General features: G+C 42.4%; 1 protein-coding gene across 1 annotated transcript in view; it reads right to left on the bottom strand.

Moving 5' to 3' along the window:
• The window catches only part of raver2 (ribonucleoprotein, PTB-binding 2), a gene marked incomplete at both ends in the record, with an annotated part of 111,930 nt that overhangs the window by 1,226 nt on the left and 88,454 nt on the right, over window positions 1–22,250 (bottom strand). Inside the window, 9 exons of the mRNA XM_080724360.1 lie at window positions 1,153–1,344; window positions 2,397–2,501; window positions 2,668–2,778; window positions 5,832–6,013; window positions 8,733–8,841; window positions 11,933–12,240; window positions 15,907–16,018; window positions 17,499–17,597; window positions 18,117–18,223. Of these exons, the coding sequence (XP_080580486.1) occupies window positions 1,153–1,344; window positions 2,397–2,501; window positions 2,668–2,778; window positions 5,832–6,013; window positions 8,733–8,841; window positions 11,933–12,240; window positions 15,907–16,018; window positions 17,499–17,597; window positions 18,117–18,223 (1,325 nt within the window). The remainder of the gene's footprint in view (window positions 1–1,152; window positions 1,345–2,396; window positions 2,502–2,667; window positions 2,779–5,831; window positions 6,014–8,732; window positions 8,842–11,932; window positions 12,241–15,906; window positions 16,019–17,498; window positions 17,598–18,116; window positions 18,224–22,250) is intronic.

The following is a 22,250-nucleotide window of genomic DNA, read 5'->3' as shown; positions in this document are numbered from 1 at the left end:
TGTGTAATAACTCCTGGTCAATCTTAATATTTTAATATTTTCCGGTCAAACGGTTTGTGTTAGATATAGTACTTCATTCGCTTTTCGTTTTTAAGGATAATCAGTTTATCCTATTTTATTGCATTTCTTAAACAGTGATGTTTTTAATACAGAACCATTGCAACTTAATTTTGGTCTTCTCTACATATGCATGCATGCATCCCTGATGTAAAGTTGTGAATGACAATAAAAGGAACTTGAACTTGAGAGAGAATGGAAATGGAAATAACGGAGCATGGTCCTCCTCAGATCACAGTATTTACAAGTCATGCAAACATCTAGTGTGAGTGTGCGTGCGTATGCACGCACGTGCCCGTTTGTGTATGACTTTGATCTAACAGAATCTGAATTGCTGGCTTTAAAACAGGAAGGAGGGAGGGTCTGTTTGTACAAAGATATCAATCTGTCCAGAGACACTTAGCTCATGTGTCTCAACTCTGTCTTCTTTCTTTAATTCTCTCTCTATAATTCCTTTCCGCTTGAGATCTTGAAGTCTTTTTGATGAGCTTTTGAAGCCTTCCGCTAAGAACAACGTTATAAGATTCAACATACAGATTCAAAGCTCAAGACGCTCATGTCTCCAGTCAATAATGAAAGTAGTAAAGTGTACAAACCTATTAAGTGTGCAAAAACGCATCAGCATACACCGGCATTGGTAGGATATACTGTAATATACAATTTAGAATTCCTTTCTTTTTTTCAGGACAAGTACCCAATTATTTTTACCCTTTATAAACAGTATATAATATTATATATATATATATATATATATATATTTTTTTTTTTTTTCTTTTTTTTTTTTTTTTTCTTGACCTGACCTCAGGCTACCTTCAGTGCATGAGGAGTCCAAGCCACTTCTTTTCACCTGACAGGGGGGAGTTTCCCTAGTTGGACGTACAGTAGCATGTGGAAGGACCACGTTATTCCAACCAGTTTCTTTCCCCTCCATCAGGGGGAGGCAGTACAGAGACCAGGACTACAGCATACTGTATGTCTGCGCTAACATCAGTTTTTAAACAAGCAGTGGTTCCAACTGTCACTATAATAATATACTGTACATAAGCGTATGTTCTTTCCTCCATAACAAAGAGTGTATCAGCTGTCTATACTCACATAGTAGTAGGCGTTCCAGTCCGTGGCGGTGGTGTGTGCAACAGTGCTGGGCACCGCAGCAGGGTGGGGCGTCCCTATGAAGCCTGGCATCATGGGAATGGTGCTGTAGGCTGGCAGCAAGGCCTGGGGCGGGGCCGCTCCGCTGCTGACTGCGTGCAGGGAGACACCCAGAGGCTTACATATGTCAACTTCCTGTAAGACACACACACAGATGGACAGAGAGAATTATATACTGTACACATATGGTATACAATTATACATACATATACACAATCTTACATCTTACAGAGATCCAGAACACCTGCCAACAAAACAAACACAGACCTACATTATACTGTAGGACACACGATAATACATGTTTGTATTGCTATGCTTGTGAAGACAATATTAGGACGACAATTTTGTAAATGCCATGTATTACACTTAGTTGCGTGCGGGTGTCACGCACCAAAGATAGCAGATCTGCAAGCTCACAATGTGTCGCAACGTGACGCGTTGTGAGTCGGGCTCAGGCATAGCCCTAAACCTAACCTCTATTAATGGCTAATCCTAAAACTAACCCCAACCCCAACCTGAATCTTTTACCAATCAACCATAAAAACAACACTTCTTCCTGCAAAGACCAGGAAAATTGTCCTCAAAATGTTGATTTCTCAAATTCTACTTTTGAGGCTACATTTAACCCTCACAAGTAAAGTAATACAAGTACACACACACACAGTAGCATAGCCACACGCACCTTGCATTAACACCTCTGCAAGGTGACTGGTGAGGGCATGTTGGTTAGGGATATGTGGCCCGTACCCCAGTACAGCTGCCGGGGTGCGGAGTGACGTGTTCTTTCTAACAGGATATCAGTGTCTCAGAGTGGGGTCAAGCTCTCCAAATAAACACACTAACTAACAGCTTGTAAATACCAGCTCACTGCCCGGGGGAGCCGCAGCCAGGCTCAGCTTGCATGGAGACTATGCAGTAAGCTGAAGGAGGCTACTTAGACAGGCTTATTTCTTGTCCTTTTACATCATACTGTAAAGCTGTAACACTGTATCGTTAAACTACGGTATGCCTGTTTGACTCGACTGTAAGGGTGGGAGTGATACGTTATAGGTTTTTGTGTGTAGGAATGTGTGTACGGTATTTGTGTGTGTGTGTGTGTGTGTGTGTGTGTGTGTGTGTGTGTGTGTGTGTGTGTGTGTGTGTGTGTGTGTGTGTGTGCGTGCGTGCGTGTGTGCGTGCGTGCGTACCTTGCTGGGGTAGGCCTGGTTCACGGCTGTTGCATTCTGGGAGTAGTACTGCGTGAACGCCTGCATGTAGGAATTGTAATCCCCATAGGATGACACGACTGGGGTCTGCAACACAGACGAAGTTGGTTACACACAAACATGCACATACTGTATATACCACACATACCTGTGTGTGTGTGTGTGTGTGTGTGTGTGTGTGTGTGTGTGTGTGTGTGTGTGTGTGTGTGTGTGTGTGTGTGTGTGTGTGTGTGTGTGTGTTGTGTCACAGTACCTGTGTGTGTTCCTTGCTGCAGTCCGTGGCTGTGCTCTCCTGTGTGACAGCAGTGTTGTAGCTGTGGGCTTGTGCTGCTTGGTAGTGCTGGTACCACTGTTGCATGGCATCCTACACACACGCGCGCACGCACACACACACACACACACACACACACACACACACACACACACACACACACACACACACACACACACACACACACACACACATACTGTATGGCATCATCATGGTCATGGTACTGTACACTGTAAATTGTGTGTGAACAAATGGAAGCAAATGGACCCTGAGAATTCTACTGGTTTGACTATTAATCTGTTCTCTTTCTTTCTTTCTTTCTTTCTTTCTTTCTTTTTTTCTGCAAATTTTCCTTTCATTCTTTTTGGATGAGTCGTTTGTAATTAACATTTCAAACTGAATTTGCGTGAGCGTCTGTGTATTGGTAGCTACGCTGCTAAGCTATGCAGGAAACACAGTGAAGAAGAAAAATCACACCCGTGTGAACTGAGCGGTGGTTTACCCACCAACCCCCCCCCCTTCCCCCCTGTGTGTGTGTGTGTGTGTGTGCCTGGTCTGGCCTGGCCTGAAAACAGCGCCCCTCCCTTAAAGGAGGGGGAGCAGGAATCTTTCTTTATCTAAATAATGACGCATATCTCTCAAAGATCCCCTAAGGATGCCCAAATAAATTTAAAATAAATAAAAACACAAAAGACATAGGCACATTTAAGTTATAATCAGTGTCTCCCTCTACACCCTGTACTTCCTTCTGCTTCCCTCGACTTCGGGACCACGCCTCTTTGTTCCGTCACAGCGGCGGCTCGTTTCAGTCAGTGAGACAGGCAGACAGACAGACAGGCAGGGACTGGGAGACAGACAGACAGTCACCCCTCCCCTCTGCCTGTTTCTGCAGGACTCTCCAGTCTGCACTGAGAGAGTGAACGATTAGTGAAATAATTGTTTAATGTTCTGATTGTGTGTACTTTAGCCTACTTCAGTAGTAGCAGAGCACATTGCAGACTGTTTGATTGCGTGACTGTTTGTGTTCGCGGCTCGCTGCACGCCCGGACATCACCGCGATGTGTAAAGTAACTATAAGTATATTTACTCAAGTAGTCCTACTGTACTCAAGTACAATGTTGAGGTATTTGTACTTGGATATTTCCAATTTCCAATACTTTCACTTCTACTACACTACATCTATCTCTGAGGCAAATACTGTACACCATTAAAATTATTTGAAAGCTTTAGCTACTACAGTACCTTTTCCTATGCAAACTTCTAATAAAGTCTTTAATCAATCAAAACATAAATACATTATAATATAAAATTATACCTTGGCTGTTTTAAACAAGCTGCACGTCACGTCCTAGGCGACTGTCATGCGAGAATGATATGAGAGTACTTTTACTTAAGTAAATATGAGTATCTTTTCCAGTCGAGCTCGTCACGTGGCTCGCACAGCCCACGGCCCCGTCACTCGCGTTTGTGAAGCACCTTTTAATAACTAATTCCAGTGGAATACATTTGTCTACCTTCTTTTGGGTGAGTTAATCCAATCTCGTGTCATTGTTTGGTCCAGAGGTAGAGAACACATGAATGGAGAGGCAGGGGGGAAAACGGGAGGAGAGAGAGAGGGGAAAAAAAAAAAAAAAAAAAAAAACATCCAGTCAAGCACCGAGGCAAGTCCAGCATTTGGCCGAAACGAGCGCCCATCTCGGCTTGGTGTTTCTCAGTGCCTCGCTAGAGAACCGGGCCGCGAAGAGACACGCCCCCCAGGCTAGTAAAATACGTGCATGCTACACTATATAATGGATACGGAAAAAACGGCTTATTGATTCTTTATAAAAAATTGCAAGTGTATAGCATTCATGTTGTTGTTCATGTCAATTAAGAAAGTTAAGAGTTCACTTTATTAGAAAGAGTGTAAAATACTGTAATTTCCAAGACATTTTTCACATTCTTTTCAATGGGATCACGTGATGTTGCTCTGCTTCCATACGTCATGCTTTTGCTCGGCCATTCCCGAGCTCGTGGAGGAGGAGTTTTGAAAAAGTAGGACATTGGAATCTCCGTCTGAATACAACTCTGAAAACAGGCAAGACAACTATATGGTTGCATTGGCAAATATTTTCACAACTACCTAACAATTAAATTGGGACAAAGTAGATGTTATTCTGCTACCCTGTCTTTAACATGTGTGGTCAGAAAAGGTACTACTAACCCTAACCCTAACCCTAACCCTAACCCTAACCCTAACCACAGGCTTGAGGCTACATACGGACGCACCCACCCACCCACCCACCCACATACAAACACGTACGTCTACACACACGGCCACGTATAGGAGCGGCGTGACCACCGCTCAAAAATCAGACAACAACAACAACGAAAGAAAGAAGGAAAGAAAGAAGGAAAGGAAGGAGAAGGAAATGAAAGGTGTAAGTGAATGAATGCCATCGGTGACAGTAGGGGAGCTTCATGGAGAGAGAAGCACAGGACAGATGGACACCTCTCCTGCCAACCCCCCCCCCCCCCCCCCCCCCCCTCCCCTCTCTCTCTCTCTCTCTCTCTCTCTCTCTCTCTCCGTCTGTCTCACATTCTCCCATCAACTAGCCTCCCTCCCTGCCTTCTCTCGGTAACATGTCCGTCACCATTCCTCCTATCCTATCTCTTCCATCCATCTGCTCACATTTTTACTTTAAATTTTACATGAACACACCCGATTTAGCTGTGGGGTCAAAAATAATCCTAGAGGATTCTTATAGGAATCTCATAATCCTAAAGGATTGGATATCAAAATAGGATTTTTTTGACTAGGGAGCACACATTTACAGCATGAGATGTACATGTATACGTACGTACAGTATGTGTGTTTGCACAGACGTGTATGCATTTGTGTCCATATACAATGTGCAATTTTGCATCTGTGTGTGTAAATGTGTATGTCTTCCTCCCTGTGTGGCTGCTTTTCTCTCACTACTGTACATTGTTCGATTGTGTGTGCAGTTTGTGCAGTTTGTGCGCGTGTGTGTGTGTGTGTGTGTGTGTGTGTGTGTGTGTGTGTGTGTGTGTGTGTGTGTGTGTGTGTGTGTGTGTGTGTGTGTGTGAAAATGTGCATGCGTGCAACCAATATGCGACCATGCATGCGTGTGCATTTGTATTACCTGTGTGTACACTTGGCTGTACTGACTATAGTCAGTGGAAGTATCTGTGCTGTAGGGGGCTGTGACTGTAGCTGCCCCACTGTAGGACAGAGACACAGGGACCGGGGAAGCACCAGGGGCCACCGAGCTGCCATACACCCCAGGAGCAGGCTGACCTCCTGGGGCTTTACTTCCAACTGGCCCTGGCATGGATTGAAAAACACTAGTTTAGGAAAGAGAGGGAAAACAATTTTCTGGATACATGGCAGCCACTGATGGATGACTTGCCCAAGGATCTAGCTACAGTACTTTGATTTATAAAGGAAGTGATTCACTAGATTGGAAAGCCCCGGTTGTATTCTTACAATTTGCCTTCTAATGTGCCCTTGTGTGTGGAGTTTATTTTTATTGTTATGAATGATTGACTGGATGTGTATCTATAATGTCATGGTCATTGTAATGAGCTGCTTGCCCGTGGTCCTTCTTTTGTTTTTGTTTTTATGCTTTTGTTTCTTTGTATTGCAATTGTAATTTATTTTACTATAGTTTGTCCAACTTTATTTGAATACATTATGTCACACTTTCATGTGAAAACATTGATACATTTTTTATTTAAAAATTAAAAATAATAGAAATACTAGTTTGGGCTAGCCTGGAATCCGTTCGGCGAGAAAAAAAGAAAAGGCAGAATGAAACGATTCAGTCTGGACTCCAGGCTACAGTAGGTTTGAGCAGAGACATTAGAATGTTTATGTACGCTCCTACATGCAGCGGATTCTGACAATGCTTTTCAATGGGAACAGAGCGAACAGAGTTGCACATGGTAGATATGACGCATAACCTAAATATACAAAGAAATTACTGACATATTTGACAACTTTACACATTAAAAAAGAACATTGATAGTGGAAATAGCCAATCTACAAGCTCACAACACGTCACATCGCGACGCGTTGTGAGCTTGTAGATCTGCTATTTCCATAATTTTTTTAATGTTTGAACATATATAACACTTTTCAACATGTAAACGATTATGACGATTATCCCAAAATAATTGCGATTATGTCAAATAATTGCGATTAGACGATTATGTAATAATTGTGAAAGCCCTAGCCGCATGGGCAGAATCAAAGACGGTAGTGACTGCACCCTTATGGACGCATAGGCAACATTTTGGAGCAGTGTTTACTGTGTACAAGGATTTCTTGCGACTATAAGTTTATGTGTACACATAACAAGGACATAATCAAAACAACAATAACTAAAATCCAACAATAACAAGCCAGCATCCAACAATTGTTTCAGCCTTTGCCGTTAGGGCTGGGATTCAGAAATAAAAATAAAAGAAAGCAGTCCGCATTCAATTAATTGAGCTCAATCAATCAAAGTCCCAGCCCTATTTACCATAAAACATACATTGTGGTAGTCAGGTCTACTCCCAGAATATACTCAGGTATTCATCATTCCCATGCAAATTACTTTTTTCCATTCATCTTTTAAATATCTTGCAATCGGCGACCAGTCCCTAACAAAGTCAGCGAGTGTGCCTCTTAATACATATGATAACCTTTCCATTGGTAGTATTGACATAAGTTTTTCATACCATAATTTAATATCAGGGGGGTCCTCATCTAACCATTTTTGCAAAATGGAGAGCCGTGCGGCATACAGTGCTATTCCTAATATGTATCTATGTCTTACTTCATAATCGGAGACCAAGCCCAGTATAATGCTTATTGGATTGAGGTATACATTTAAATCAAAGACCTTCTTTATCTCCCTTCGAATCCTTAACCAAAATGTTATAATTTTGGGACATGACCAGATCATGTGACTTACCCACACCGGCTTTACATTTCAAGCATTGTGGAGAACATGTGGGATCATATTTACTCCTGACAGCTGGAGTTACATGTAACCTGTGAATGATCTTGTATTGTGTCTCATGTGTTCTGTTGGAGCAAGTGATTTTCTTTGCATTTAAAAAGATCTTTTGCCATCTTTTGTCATTCATCTGGTACCCGAGATCCTCTGCCCAACATGATTTACTACTAATAATGGGAGTATTGTTGAACATTTTAGAATATATGTAACTTATGACCTTCTTACTTATGGAAGATGCTTTCAACAGAATATTTTCCAATTTATTCATCCTCATTTCTCTTTTGTATTGTGGTATAGACTGAATATAACTTCTTAGTTGTAAGTATCGGAACAATTGTACTTGAGGCAAATTATATTATGGGAACCACTCTAACAGAATCCCTTTTATGCCCATATATGGAGATCCTTGATGTCATCAATATTAAGCCCATATCTTACAGGACTTCATATGGGAATGCCCATATACCGGTATGGATGAAGACAGCTCATAACTGTGTGGCTGGTTCAGACAGGGATCTCCATGTATGGGTGTAAAAGGGATGTACCATATACAGTACATGGATCTCCATATACTGTATATGGGTACCAGGGGTCTCCATATATGGGTAACTGGTCCGATATACATCACTGGCCAGATGGCCAAGAATTGGTGGCCACGCCCTTTAGGGCGAGGTCGCATGTCGTCCTGAGGCGTCTTACTAGTACTTTTCATTGTGAATTTAAGCACGTAAAGTCATCTTGTGCAAAAAGTAGCTTACAGTTTAACAAACCTGAAAAAAACCTCATCTTCACAACCCTTATTTGTCACTGACACATGTATAATGGTTAGCCCTGGGTCTAAAGCCATAAAACATACACCACAAGGTCAGCTTTCCATTACAGAAAGTTTTTAGTGCTAATATAAGCCATTGTGTGTGTGTGTGTGTGTGTGTGTGTGTGTGTGTGTGTGTGTGTGTGTGTGTGTGTGTGTGTGTGTGTGTGTGTGTGTGTGTGTGTGTGTGTGTGTGTGTGTGTGCGTGCGCGCGCGCGCGTGCGTACCTTGCAGTGACATGCCAGGCAGAACACTGGCTAGGTTCAGATAAGGGTTAGAAGGAAGCCTGACTTCTTTAGGTGGTTCGCCCAATAGAGAGCACTGAACACTGGCAGCCTGCAACGAGAGGAGACAGGTAGAGAAACCCACTGTTATCATTTCATCATCATATGTTAGTCTTCTGCTGTTTGCCTCAGAGTCAATCACAGCTTTTCATTCATGAGCATCTTGGAGCAGCAATGTTTCAGAAATGCAATGAAATCTCTGACTATGGCAGCTCAACTCCTTGTTTACCACATAGGCCCCATTGTGGAGGTCGCCTACTATAGTGTGAGAGAAAGTGGAAAATGGGGATGCGGTGAAGAACACTGTAGCTGCACAGCTTAACTGCTTTGGGTATTATACGTGACTCCTTCCACCATGTCATTCACTCATCTCTTATCGCAGCTTAAAGCTCTCTCCCTGTTGTCTCCAGCCTCCAGTGCAGAGAGACTCCCAGTCAAGGAGTATTTTTCTCTTTTTCAGTGTGTAACTGACAGCTCATGTTTGTTGTCTGAGTTGACTTTACTGTTGAAATGTATGTTAATGTAACGCTTTCTTCAACCTTGTTAAAGGTCAGGGTTCCCTAATTAGTTTTCCCCAAGGGCCGAATTATGTCTAGGGCACCAAGCCGAGGGCCACAACATTGACGGGGGCGACGGCGGCGTTCCTGCTACTCCAGCGACAGTTCAGATATCGTCGTTGTCGGGTGAAAATCTTGTATGTCCAAAACCGTTCGTTTTGAAAACAGCCGATCTACAAGCAAACAACGCCTCGCGGTGCGAGGCGTTGTGTGCTTGTAGATCTGCTGTTTTCACTACTTTTGTGCGACGGCCTTGTATGATTTGCGAAAGAACGTACAAATTTGGAGATACAAGATTTCCAGCCGACAACGACGATATACTAGTGTTGTTGCTGCTCTTATACCACCATTATTACTGGGGTTGGTGTGGGCCAGACAGTAGCCCCCTGCGGGACGCAAATGGCCCGCGGGCCGCCTATTGGGGAACCCTGTTATAGGTTATAGTTATAGTTATAGGTTAACAATTTTTCTGAAGCTCTCTAGTGCTTTACATAAAGTGATGTTCTGTATTCAAAACCTGCTTCGGAGTGAAACCAATGACCTTCTTGGGCACATGGAGAGAACATCTCAACACAATGAGCCACAACACTTGTTGTTTGAGTCATTATAGTTTTCCTATAGTGCTTTAATAAATTGAACCAAAGCATCCATATTCTGGGGGGAATGTTCACCAAAAATAGCAGATCTACAAGCTTGTAGATCATTTCAGAAGATTTTTAAGGGATTTGGTGTAGACGAAAACAAGCGGTCAAAGTACAGTTGTAACCCAAGTCCAGTTCTGACTAGAAGGTTTAAACGTACTTCTGGATACTGCAAGAGACATTTTGAGCAGCTGCTCATGATTCTTACTTTTGTTTTAAACCATATTCTCACTCAAGAAGACTCTGACAGCTGCAGGGGAAAATCTCGGTGAGCCTTGAGTTGGCTGTGTGTGGTGGGTGTGAATGGCACCATGTCCTCACCTCACCCACTACACGTGGGGTCCCTCAAGGGAGCATTTTAGGTCCTCTATATTGTAATGAATCTTATTTGAGGGGTAACATAGAACTTATGACATAGAATGATGACATACAGTAGAATGAGGTTATTTTGACAATACAGATTTGATTTGCAAAAAATAGTTAGCTCAAAAGAACTGAGGCAAATACTGTATGTCTTCTTAGTTAATTTAGTTTAGTTTTGAGTGCACATGCTCTGTTAAAATAATGTGCCTGGTCTATTTCTTCATGTATCTAATGACTATATCCAAATAGACAGTTAAAAATCTAATCATATGTATCTACTGGTCATTACAATATGTAGCCTACATAACAAAAACTAAGGCCCATCCAGATTTTCCAATGCCCAATTTTTTTTATGAACTAGTCCCAATTAAATTATATAATTTGAATTCATATTATATAATAAATGTCATATAACCTTTACTTGAATATTTAAGTACAGACAGAAACGACTAGGACAGGACGGTTCACAAAACGGATAACTGGACATCAGATTTAGACAAGGCTGTCAAATTGATTTTGTATTACAGTTTCTTTTTAATTAATTTTTTTATTGCAGTTTAAAAAGTTTTGTTCTCAAATCATTTGATTGCACAATAAAGATACCAATGTAAGTCAATATTTCACTCCATTTCTTACTTGTAATGTTATACCGTATAAGGTACATCAAAGGGTGGGCTATCCTTCATTCCATAGCATCATAATGCTAGCTATGGCTTTCTCCTACAGTTTTAAAATCAAAGTCATTATAGTTGGGCAAAGGTTGTACTTGGATTCAGAAATCAGGGAAAGGGGATGTTTGAGAAACACTGACAGAAGAAATATCAACATTTGCTTGGTGATTCATGAATAGGAGAACAAGGTGAGTTTGAACAAAACAGCACTGACATTCTAAGAGTGTACAGACTCAAAATGAGGCTAAAGACAAAGTGGTCAAAAGACACTCAGGTGAGCTGGAGTACAGTAGAGTTTAAATAAGTAGTGAAAAACAGGGAGTTTTTGTGCAGCCAATTAATTACAGTTCCCCTCTATTGGGAGCAGATGTCCATTATTATAAAGCAGAGGCTCAGGAGAAGACAGCCAGGGGACTAGAATCAAGAATGACTTTACATGTTAGTGCCTTAGCTCCATAATTAACATTCTTAGCTCCATAATTACCACTGGCCATCATTGTTTTCACCATGGAAATCAAATAATGTTATAGCAGAGCGATGTGTGAACCCAACACTGACATGGCCAAATGTATTTTGGCAGGCAGCAATGTAGTATAGAGTAGCACAAATCAAGGTTACTGACAGGTCTGTAGAGTCAAAGGCAGACGGGTTGGCAAGCTGACGGACCATAAGAAAGACAGCAAAGCAGACAGAAGCCAGAGACCAACAGGAATAAATGCCCCTGGCCATAGAACACCAGTCATTGAGAGACAGGTGAAGCAAGGAGGTGAGGAGTCAGTGGATTTCAAGGTGTGTGTGTGTGTGTGTGTGTGTGTGTGTGTGTGTGTGTGTGTGTGTGTGTGTGTGTGTGTGTGTGTGTGTGTGTGTGTGTGTGTGTGTGTGTGTGTGCGTGTGTGTGTGTGCATGCTTACCAGTGGGGAGCCATCAGAGATGCTGTGCTGGTTTACGGGGGCTTTGGGCGGAGGGGGGCCGAGGCCTGAGTTACTAATCCCCAGGGAGTAGCTCTGTCCCTGGGCCTGGGAGCTCACCGTGGTCCCAGGAGGCGCTGGCTGCCTGTCAGATGACGAGCAGGAAGCAGCGGGAGTGCTGGAGATGCTGTGAGCTCCATTCTGATCTCCCCCTCCGGCTGTCCGTCCCTGGAGGTATGGCAACATGCCCGCTGCCGCTGACACCATGTTGGCACTGTGGGGAGACCCTGGCACAGCCTCCTGGCCTAGCTCTGCAGGAGAGACACGGGCAGGTGAACAGGGAGGATGGAGAGAGAACAAGGTATGAGAGCAAGGGGAAGGTGCTGGGGATGTCAGTTCAGATGTGAATGATTGATATGTGTTTTTGCACAAATATCCGCCAGGAGGCATGCCATAATACTTCTCTCCAGGCACGTGCACACATAGACATCAAAGGGGGCTTGAGCCACTGCCCTTTTACCCGTCTGTAAAAAGTGCCCTCTCCAGACCATGAATGTATAGTTTTTACTATGGTGAAATAAATGCAAATACCCCCTTTCCATGCCATATACCGGTACCTGAACGCAGCATTCAAGAGAATTGCCTTGTCCAAACTCTCCTGAACTTGAATGCAGCATCTTATGTTGAAAGAACTGCTCTCTGTGGAGAAATCCACTGCTTAATTCAGTGTGTGATAGCACCGAAAATGATATTTTCACTAAAAGGCCTTTTTAGAAATTTCTGCCCCTGCCTCTCTAACATTCTCTACACGTCCCTGCTTCTCTCCATCTGTGTCTCTAAATTAAGACGGCTCATGTATGCAGACATTAAGACCGGTGTTTTTTGGGGTTGTTAATTTATTTATTTTGCCAGGACAGCACGGCCATCAAACAATCCACAGAAATAAATCATTGAATTTAAAGGTTTATGATTATTCAAAAGTATGATTTGAATTTGAATGATTTCATAAAATTTAGGCTATTTATTCAAGATACAAAAGACACTGGTATCTAAAAGTCATATTGCCAGGATAGTGTCAGAGACGAAGAACAAGTAATGTGCATGTACTGTACTACAAATAACACAGGTGTCATCTGTTTGTGTGCGCATGCAGAATGTTTGTGTGCGTACCTGTGCATGGGTATGCTCAATTTTGATTTGGGCACATTTGCAGGACAAACTGCAACTTAACTCAAAACTCTCCTGTCATAGTGTGTGTACCGCAGCTAATCTGGCGAACTACAGTACTATGCCGATCAGATTTTAATTAGTCTTGTGCACGCTCCCAGCAGCCAAGGAACTAAATTATTATCGGCCTAGTGGTGCGTGAGATTAGCTGTGGACAGCCACGCACATTGTTGAAAAAATCACACCCGTGTGAAGTGGAGCTGTGTGTGTGTGTGTGTGTGTGTGTGTGTGTGTGTGTGTGTGTGTGTGTGTGTGTGGATCATGTGTACCGATTTTTGTGACATTTGAAGAAAATATGTAGGAAAAGGAGCAAAAAGTGTGTTTTGGAGAAAATTCAAGATGGCGGAAAATCTATCATGGCGCAAATGGGCGTGGCCTATATGGGGAGATGCGTCATGACCCAAGGAATCCAGGGAAAAAATATTTTTAATTTTCCGACCTACGGTTCAAGAGTTACAGGCCAAAACGTAAAGTGGGGTGTTATGGCGCCACCATGCGGCCAAATGACACAATTATTTTTTATTTAATCCTTGAAATCATTATGAACCTCCTCTCCAAGTCTTGAAACTCTAGCCCCTATGGTTTGCGAGAGACAAATAATTGAATGTGAGTTTTTGCGATTCCCATTATAAGTCAATGGGGAAAATTAATTCACTAATAAATTAATATCAATTAAACTATTGAACCTTTCTCTTAGCAAGTTACTAGCCCACGATTCCCGAGTAAGCCGGTCGATTTGACATATGGCGCGAGTGTGTGGTGGCAAAACTGTGGGACTAGTAGCGTGCCGAAGTTTAGGAAGTTCAGGCTACATACACACAGACACACACACAGACAGACAGACAGACCCACACAGCCACGTATAGGGAGCCTGTGCTTCACACAGCTCCAAAAATGAATCTCCTAGCAGAGTGTATGTCAAATTTTGAACTATTACTAAAAGAAAAGTGTTTTCCTTTAATTTCAAGTTACATTTCCTCGCACTCATATTTGCTTACTTAGACTCAGAGTTGACATTTTGTGTAGCCTACCATTTTAATACCATGAAGAATAAATATATATCATTTTTAAAGAGAGATATTGTCCTCCAAAAGCAGTTTGTTAGTTTTTAAGTAGGTGACACTTTGCTGATTTACCGTCTGAATGATGGATTGTTGTTAAGCCTCATGCTGTGAACTTAAGGGTACATGTCAAATCTAAAATGAGCTCCTGGGGATATGATATTGTAAATGAGATTGGGGTTTCTTGGAGCGTAACCAAGAGAGCTGTAAGCAGGCTTTTAGCCCGGCAGTTAAAGTAAATATGATATTTCAGATCATGCCTTATGCATCATATCACAGCTAATCATCGTTATTGCAACAGCTTGTTGCTGCATTTGATGCTCTCAGATTCCATTCACTCCAGGCTTTAATAAACATAGACACACACATACACACATGCAAGCACATACACACAGATTAATAATAATACCGTGTATGAACACACACCTGCAAGTATACACTAACAAAATTACGAATCTCATAATAGCAAACCTTCCGTGAAAATTGGCCTATATTTGCAGAAGATAATCTACAAACCGACAATGCGATGCAAGAGATTTGGTGTAGAGAGAACAGAGAAAGTAGGAGGGGACCCAGTACAGATCCCTGGGGGACCCTGGACGACTAGGGTTTAAGTGGTTAAGCAAACAATCCCAGGTGCATGCATGTATAAAAGCCTCAAAATAACACCAAAAATAAAGTAAACACAAATATGCATACAGCACAGTGCACCGCACTCACAAACACACTCTGTCTGTGATACAGCCTTCCCATTGAAAAAAGAAACACCCTGCTTGTCTCAGTTGGGGATTTGAATTGCAAATGAGTTCAGGTTCCCCAGGGGATTTGTATAGCAAACAAATATCCAGCAGGTTGAACTGAAGCGGAACCCTGATAGCGGTTATTGAAAACATCACTGAGCGGGAACACAAACAACAACATAGTCTAATCCCATTGTCCCCAATAGCATCTTATTCCAGGGACCAGAAACCCCAATAAACTACTTAAACCCTATATACCAATGGTTCCCAAACACTGGGTAGGGACCCATTTGTGGGTCGCGCACCCATTTTTATGGGTATATATCCCTTGGCCTCTTGTTTCCTACAAAGACGCTTTTTCTTCATAATTTCTGCATTTTTCCAAATCATTAAACTAAAATAAAAATCCACCAAAATACAAAAATAACCCTTAAAATAGCAGATCTACAAACTCATTCTAAGCTTGAAGATCTGCTATTATCACTTTCAAATAGGACTTAGGTGGTTAATTCATAATTTTAGCTTGAGACCCAAACCTGGGTCTCAAGCTACAAAGTTTGGGGACCACTTCTCTCAGGACTCCGAAGAGTCTTTGAGCAAGACTCTGAAGCCCTAGTTGCTCCCGATGAGCAGGTTGGTGCCTTGCATGGTTTCCTCCGTCATCGGTGTATGAATGTGTGTGTAAAGCACCTTGGATAAAGGCGCTATATAAATAAATGCACCATTTAGCATTTATTTAGCTGTTTATCCACTACAGTATATTGTTGTTGTGGGGTGGAAACCTTGTGCAGTATGTCCAAAACCGTTTGTTTTGTATTTATCATTTTAAAAATGATTTAGAATACCAAGCACACACAGATCAGCTATTTTCACTAGTTTTGTGAGACAGTCTTGTATGAAGCAGGGCTTTACGAAAAAACGTACAAAGTGTGTAGTTCCTGTGTCTCACCTGTGGGGGAGTCTCCTAGCAGGCCCTTCCCCAGGGCCACGGGACACAGAGGCCTCAGAGACATGCTTTTATGGAGCAGCAGCCGGGATGGGTCCCGTAACAGACTAGAGGCCTGGTAGAGAGAGAGATATGGAGGGGAGGGGTAGCGAGGGAAAGAAAGAAATGCAAAAAAAGAAGGTTAGAATAGAGGTAAGGAAGTATGGAAAGGTAAAGGAAAATGGCGAGGGTGGATACCAGGCACCCCCGTTGTGACTGTGACATAAATGATGTAACTGAACAGTGTGTAATGTCTATGGCCAATTCGTATAATAAATAAGGTGGCCCTTACTAATTTCTAGATGTCCATCTTGTGCCTCTATAGACAAAGATGTCTGTACAGTATGTGACTTACTTTGTTGTAAAAGTCCTTAGTTAAGTTTTGTCCTTCGCGTGCCCATGATCATTTATCGAAAGAAACAGTAGTGTCATGTTGTCGTCACATAAGGGATATGGAACATGAATTACATGATCGAAAGGGAGCGCACTCAGCGTGGTTGAATATTTTATAACAAGATGATTCCCCTGAGCACAGTGGCGAAAGATAGACTAAATTATAAGAACTGATTATGGTAGCATGCACTGTCATGGACCCAGATATGATTTATTTCTATCTCTGTGGAAAATCCAGTCTGGGCTACACTGTAAAATCCTCAGTCTTATTTAACTCAAAGCCATTACACTTCCCATAAAGAGAGAGGGTTCAGCATCTCCTTTGCAAGCCTATTTTTCATGGTACATTATAAAATCCAAATCCTCTGTCTTCATTTAACTGAATGTGGACTCTTGTCCCAGAAATAGATCATCATATCAACAGTAGATCATTTCGCTGGGACCTGGCACCACCTCAAGGACACCTCATTTTGTGAAGCAATAGTTAAACTGCAGTATTGAGGTATTATATAGGTATTAAATTAAAGTTACACACCCCTGATATGAGCCCAGATATCTGGATCGACAGTGACACGCGTGCTGAGTTTTAACACACAGACAGATTATTGAGTTTATAGTACAATATTTTAACCACATGATCCCTAGCATCACTATTCTGGACATTTCATAATAGGTGAACATTCAACAGAAATAGCAGATCTACAAGATCACATGCTGTAAGCTTGGAATATAGGACCCCAGTAAGTACCAGCCATACCGACTTGACTAAAATGAATAATTCCTGTTAGTCAAACTACCTGTTTTTTTGCTTCAGAATCTATGAAGAAACATTTTAACCACAATTCTAAGCACATGCTGTAATGTACAGCACTGGTGCAAACTCAAGCACACTTCTGCATGTACACATACTGTACAGACATAACCTACATGTGGATTAGTTTTGGCTCCGACCCTAAACATAACTAATAACTAAAGGATAAACACACCCACAAATACAGAAATAAACACACACACGCGCACGCACACGCACACGCACGCACGCACGCACGCACGCGCGCGCACGCACGCACGCACGCACGCACGCACGCACGCACGCACGCACGCACACACACACACACACACACACACACACACACACACACAGAGTGAACCATGTGTCTTACACCGCTGATACGCTTGTCTTTGATGTGCAAGAGCTGTTGCTGGGCCATCTGCATGTGTAAGAGGTTCTGTAGGAGCAGCCCATTCCCCAGCATAGCATTCTGCAACAGACATCCACACAACCTAATTAGAATCACCCCAAAAAATAGTGTGTATGCTGGTTGGTCCGTTGGTCCTTCTCTAACTCCACGTTCAGCAGTTGCTCAATTGTCTAAAAAACAAATACAATACAAAAATCAATAAGGCATGTACCTTGCCCAACATCAACTTTATCACCTTCAGATGTGTCTCTACTTCTCATAATCCCCAAATGTTTAAAATATTTTCCCAAATTTTGGCCTGTAGGCGGCTGTCCTGTGATGCGATTTACATCACAAATGGGCGTCGCACACCAAGGGGGACTAACAGGCACACACACAAAGGGGCCAGGCCCCCGCAGGGGGCTGTAGGCTAGTCATACTAATTATTACACTTCTGCACAAGCACACACACACACACACACACACACGCACGCACGCACGGACGCACGCACACGCATACGCACACACACACACACACACACACACACACACACACACACACACACACACACACACACACACACACACACACACACACACCTGTTGTGCTTTGCCCAGTGTCAGCAGGGCAGTGGTGAGAGGGGGTCTGAAGAAGGGCAGGCTGTGAGGACGACCATACTTCCCTGCAAACAGAGAAGCAAGTACATCTATGAGTCATCATGCTATCCTGACAGCGGAGCAAAGCAAACTCATACATCAAATAGTGTAGACCAGTAAGACTCCCTAATCGGGAGATAAGCGACCATCAGGTCGCAGCGTGATTTGAGAGCAAAATATGTAGGAGCAGTGTCCAAAAAAGTGTTTGAAAAAATCGTCCTGATGGTGGCGCTATATGGGACAGATCCATGTTGAAGACATGAGTGTAGACCAAGTGTGTACCGATTTGCGTGATTTTAGGTTCAAAAATGTGTTTTGCAAGAATCGGCATCATGGTGGCGCTAGAAGAGGGTCATGTGAGAATTGATGGGTGACGTGACGTGTGACAGACTGACAGACTGACAGACTGACGGACACCTGGTCGAGGTTTTGATAATAACTGCGACCTGTCGGTCGCAATAAAAGAAGAAGGAAATTAAGTGCCGCCATTGCCAATTTGTACAAACATGACATAATGTGTCAGTGCGACACATAATAAAAACATCCATGTGGCATTAAATGGTATATTTGGACGGCTGTCTTTGCCTTCTTTATCATTAGTATTATATTAATAATTTTACAACAATGTATTTATTTTTCATTTTCTCCCAGTGTACTAGTCCCTGTGAGTTGCTACAGTTGGTCCTAGGTGGAGGTGCATGCTATTCCTCCTACTTCCACACCCCACTGAACAGGAGACCTGACCAGCCTGTACGGAAGGAAGCCAGGTCAACACATCCAATAGTGTAGGAATGGATGCCCAGCCAAGCCGGAGGCACCGCAGAGGCACCGCAGAGGATTCAAACTACTAGTTTCCGCAAGGGGTGAGCAGGAACTTCTTCATTCATTATTAACTTTAGGATGCAGCACTCAGTTTTCAAGTTAGAATCAGGACCAGAATGCGTCGTATCTCATTTTTAAGACTTTAGAATCTACAATAGAGGTTCTGAAGCTAGCTCTGTATCAACTCTGTATCAAAAACTTTTGTTTCTTCGTCTCTTTCTTTGTGTTAACCCATTTAGACCGGGTATGCATTATTGCATATTATTATTTTATGCTTTAACTTTTGAAAAACAGCAGATATACAAGCTCACAGCGTGGCACCGAGTGCGGCGCTTAAGAGCCCAGATCTGCTATTTTTGAAAATTTGTGAAAATTGGAATTTTGACCTGATTTTGACCCGATTCTATCCACAAGTTTCCAACGCCCCATAGTGCATTGCATAGACGCTGTACCGAGCACGCGACGTGAGCTTGTATGTCTGCTGTTAAACCGGAAGTGTGGTCCAAACAGGTCCAAATAATCTCCAGTAAACTCCCGCGGAAACAGGTGGATAAATGTCTTCTAAATCCGAGTGCGGCGCTTACGAGCTTGTAGATCTGCTATTTTTTTAATTTGTGGAAATTTGAATTTTGACCTGATTTTGACCCGATTCTATAAATGTCTTCTAAATCCTTCCAAGGTTTTTTGAAAAAACCTATGTTTCTGTCAGTGGTTCTCAAAATGTTTCATGCCATATTTGGTTATGGACCCCCCCCATCTCAAAATATTGGTTCCAATATCTTTTCTTCAAAAATAGCAGATCTACAGTACAAACTTTCTGCTGTTTTTCAATAGTTAAAGAATAAAATAATCCTAGGCCTAAAAGGCTTTTAATTCTACTGATCACAAGGCCTCCTCATAATAAATGTATGTGTCAATGCTAATGGTAGCTTCCTCTAGAATAGGTAGAGAAAGTTTAACATTTAATCAGGGGGCCTAATTTTAGACTTTAATTGTCTCTCTCCTTAAGAGAGACCCCCCCCCCCCAACTACCCTCTCTCCTTCCTTTTCTCATTTGTTCCAATCATGTCACACAACTTCATTTTAATACCTGATTAGGTATTCATCAAATATGGAAGGTTTGTGTGGACGGCTGATTATGAAGAAGAGTCTATCAGGGTGACAATTCTTATGATTATAACGCAAGTTCAGCAACGCAGCACTCATTTGCAGAATGGAAATATGAAAATATAGCAATAGTACTGCTCGTTATTGAAATAGCAAATCAAAATAAGCAATCTGCACATACCATCTAATTTTACCTGTGTGTGAAAGTATCTGCAAGTTGACTTTCATATCATACTGAAAGTAATGGAATCCATAATGCAAGTTCAGCAACGAAGCACTCGCTTGCGAGAATGGAAATGTGAAAATATAGCAATAGTACTGCTTGTTATTGAAATAGCAAATCAAAATAAGCAATCTGCACATACCTGTACCATCTAATTTTACCTGTGTGTGTGTGTGTGTGTGTGTGTGTGTGTGTGTGTGTGTGTGTGTGTGTGTGTGTGTGTGTGTGTGTGTGTGTGTGTGTGTGTGTGTGAAAGTATCTGCAAGTTGACTTTCATATAATACTGAAAGTAATGGAATCCAATGGCTATCTAAAATAATAAACTATAAAATATGGTATGCTTTTGACCCATTACGGTTTGCCTACCTTCCCAACAGATTCACAGATAACGCCATCTCCCAGATTATGCATGCCACTCGCTCAGGGGTCATTTCCATGTTGGCATGTTGTGGACATTTTTGTAAAAATTCCATTTTTGGTATGGACATGAAAGAGATAACCCTGAATGACAATAACAGCTCTGTAACTCTGATAGTTACAGACTTACGGGTCCATTTGGTTCCATTTGTACACTCTCAGAGTTATGGGGGTCCTTGCAAATACAAGTACTAGTGGACTCATATAATGTGCCATAGTGTCGTAGTAAATAAGTGGAGACTTCATTAATTGGGTCTTTATGATCAAAATAAGAACCTTATAATGGAGTGTAAAACTGAAAATGTAAACTTTGCCACAGACAAGGCCAAGTCTTGCCACAAACACATTTGTCTGTTTTCCCGGTGAACCTGAGCGCAACGGTGGGGGCCGATGGGCAAGGAGGGTCGCGAGCTCCCTGCATCACATCCGATAAAGGAAATCATTCAATGGAAAACATTAAATTAACTTCTGAAAAGGCTTCTAGGCCTACACTAGCCTCCAGATGTGGTCGCATCTGGAGGAGGTAGCAAACATGTCGATATGGTTCCTGGGCAACAGCCTCATCTTGATAAAACCAAAGAGATGGTTGTGGAGTTTTGTACACAACAGTAGATGACCTGTACCTACACACTTCTTATTAATAACAAATAATTAGACCTATTGACTCCCAGGTGATTGCTGTTCACAGAGGAGCGCTGGGGGAGGTTAAATGTCTGGCTCAGGGACACCTCGACGCCTGCTGCGGCCGGAATATCGAACCTGAGAATTGCCACTTCCCAGGTGGGCTCTCTAATCACTCAGATGTGACACCAGTGGAGAGGGTGAGCATTTTCAAGGACCTTGTTTGCACATCACTTTGGAATTGTCACAGACTATTTACAGTACACAGACACTGCGACAAGGAAGGCTAAGCAGCGTCTACACTATAGCACCCCAGACAGCTGAGGAGATGCAAAGTGTCACAGAAGATCCTGAAATTCCTTCTACTCTGCTACACTCAGTCTACAGTATCACCGTTTGGCATGGGAATAACTCGCCCCAGGACCAGCGAGCCCTGCAGAGAGTGTTTCACTCTGCCAGATACACCATGGAACATCCCTTCCCTGCAGGACTCATATTCCACAAGGTGTCTGAAAAAGATCTGAAAGGATTTTAAAGGAGCCACATCATCTCAGCCATCTCAGCCACACCAACTCAAGACGGCCAAAGACTGATTTTGTTCGGCGGTTCCCGACATTCGGTCATGTTGGAAGTCACCATTATTACAGAAATATATACTGCATGCTATGCTGAACGTAATCCACTTAGTGTCATCTTTTCAAAATGCATATTTACCGTACAGTTTGTGTTTGTATGCTTATTTCGCAATACCTATTGCGCAATCCTCTGTAGAGTGAATTTGTCATTCTCATCACAAAAGTATCGGGTTTCAAGAGGGAAGGGGGGGGGGGGGGGGTTAGAGAGAGAGAGCGAGGAGAGAGAGAGAAGAGAGAGAGAGAAGTAAGATA

Source organism: Nannobrachium achirus, assembly GCF_963921795.1.
Source record: "Nannobrachium achirus genome assembly, chromosome: 1".
Lineage (NCBI taxonomy): Eukaryota > Metazoa > Chordata > Actinopteri > Myctophiformes > Myctophidae > Nannobrachium > Nannobrachium achirus.
This window is presented reverse-complemented; position numbering and strand designations above follow the sequence as displayed.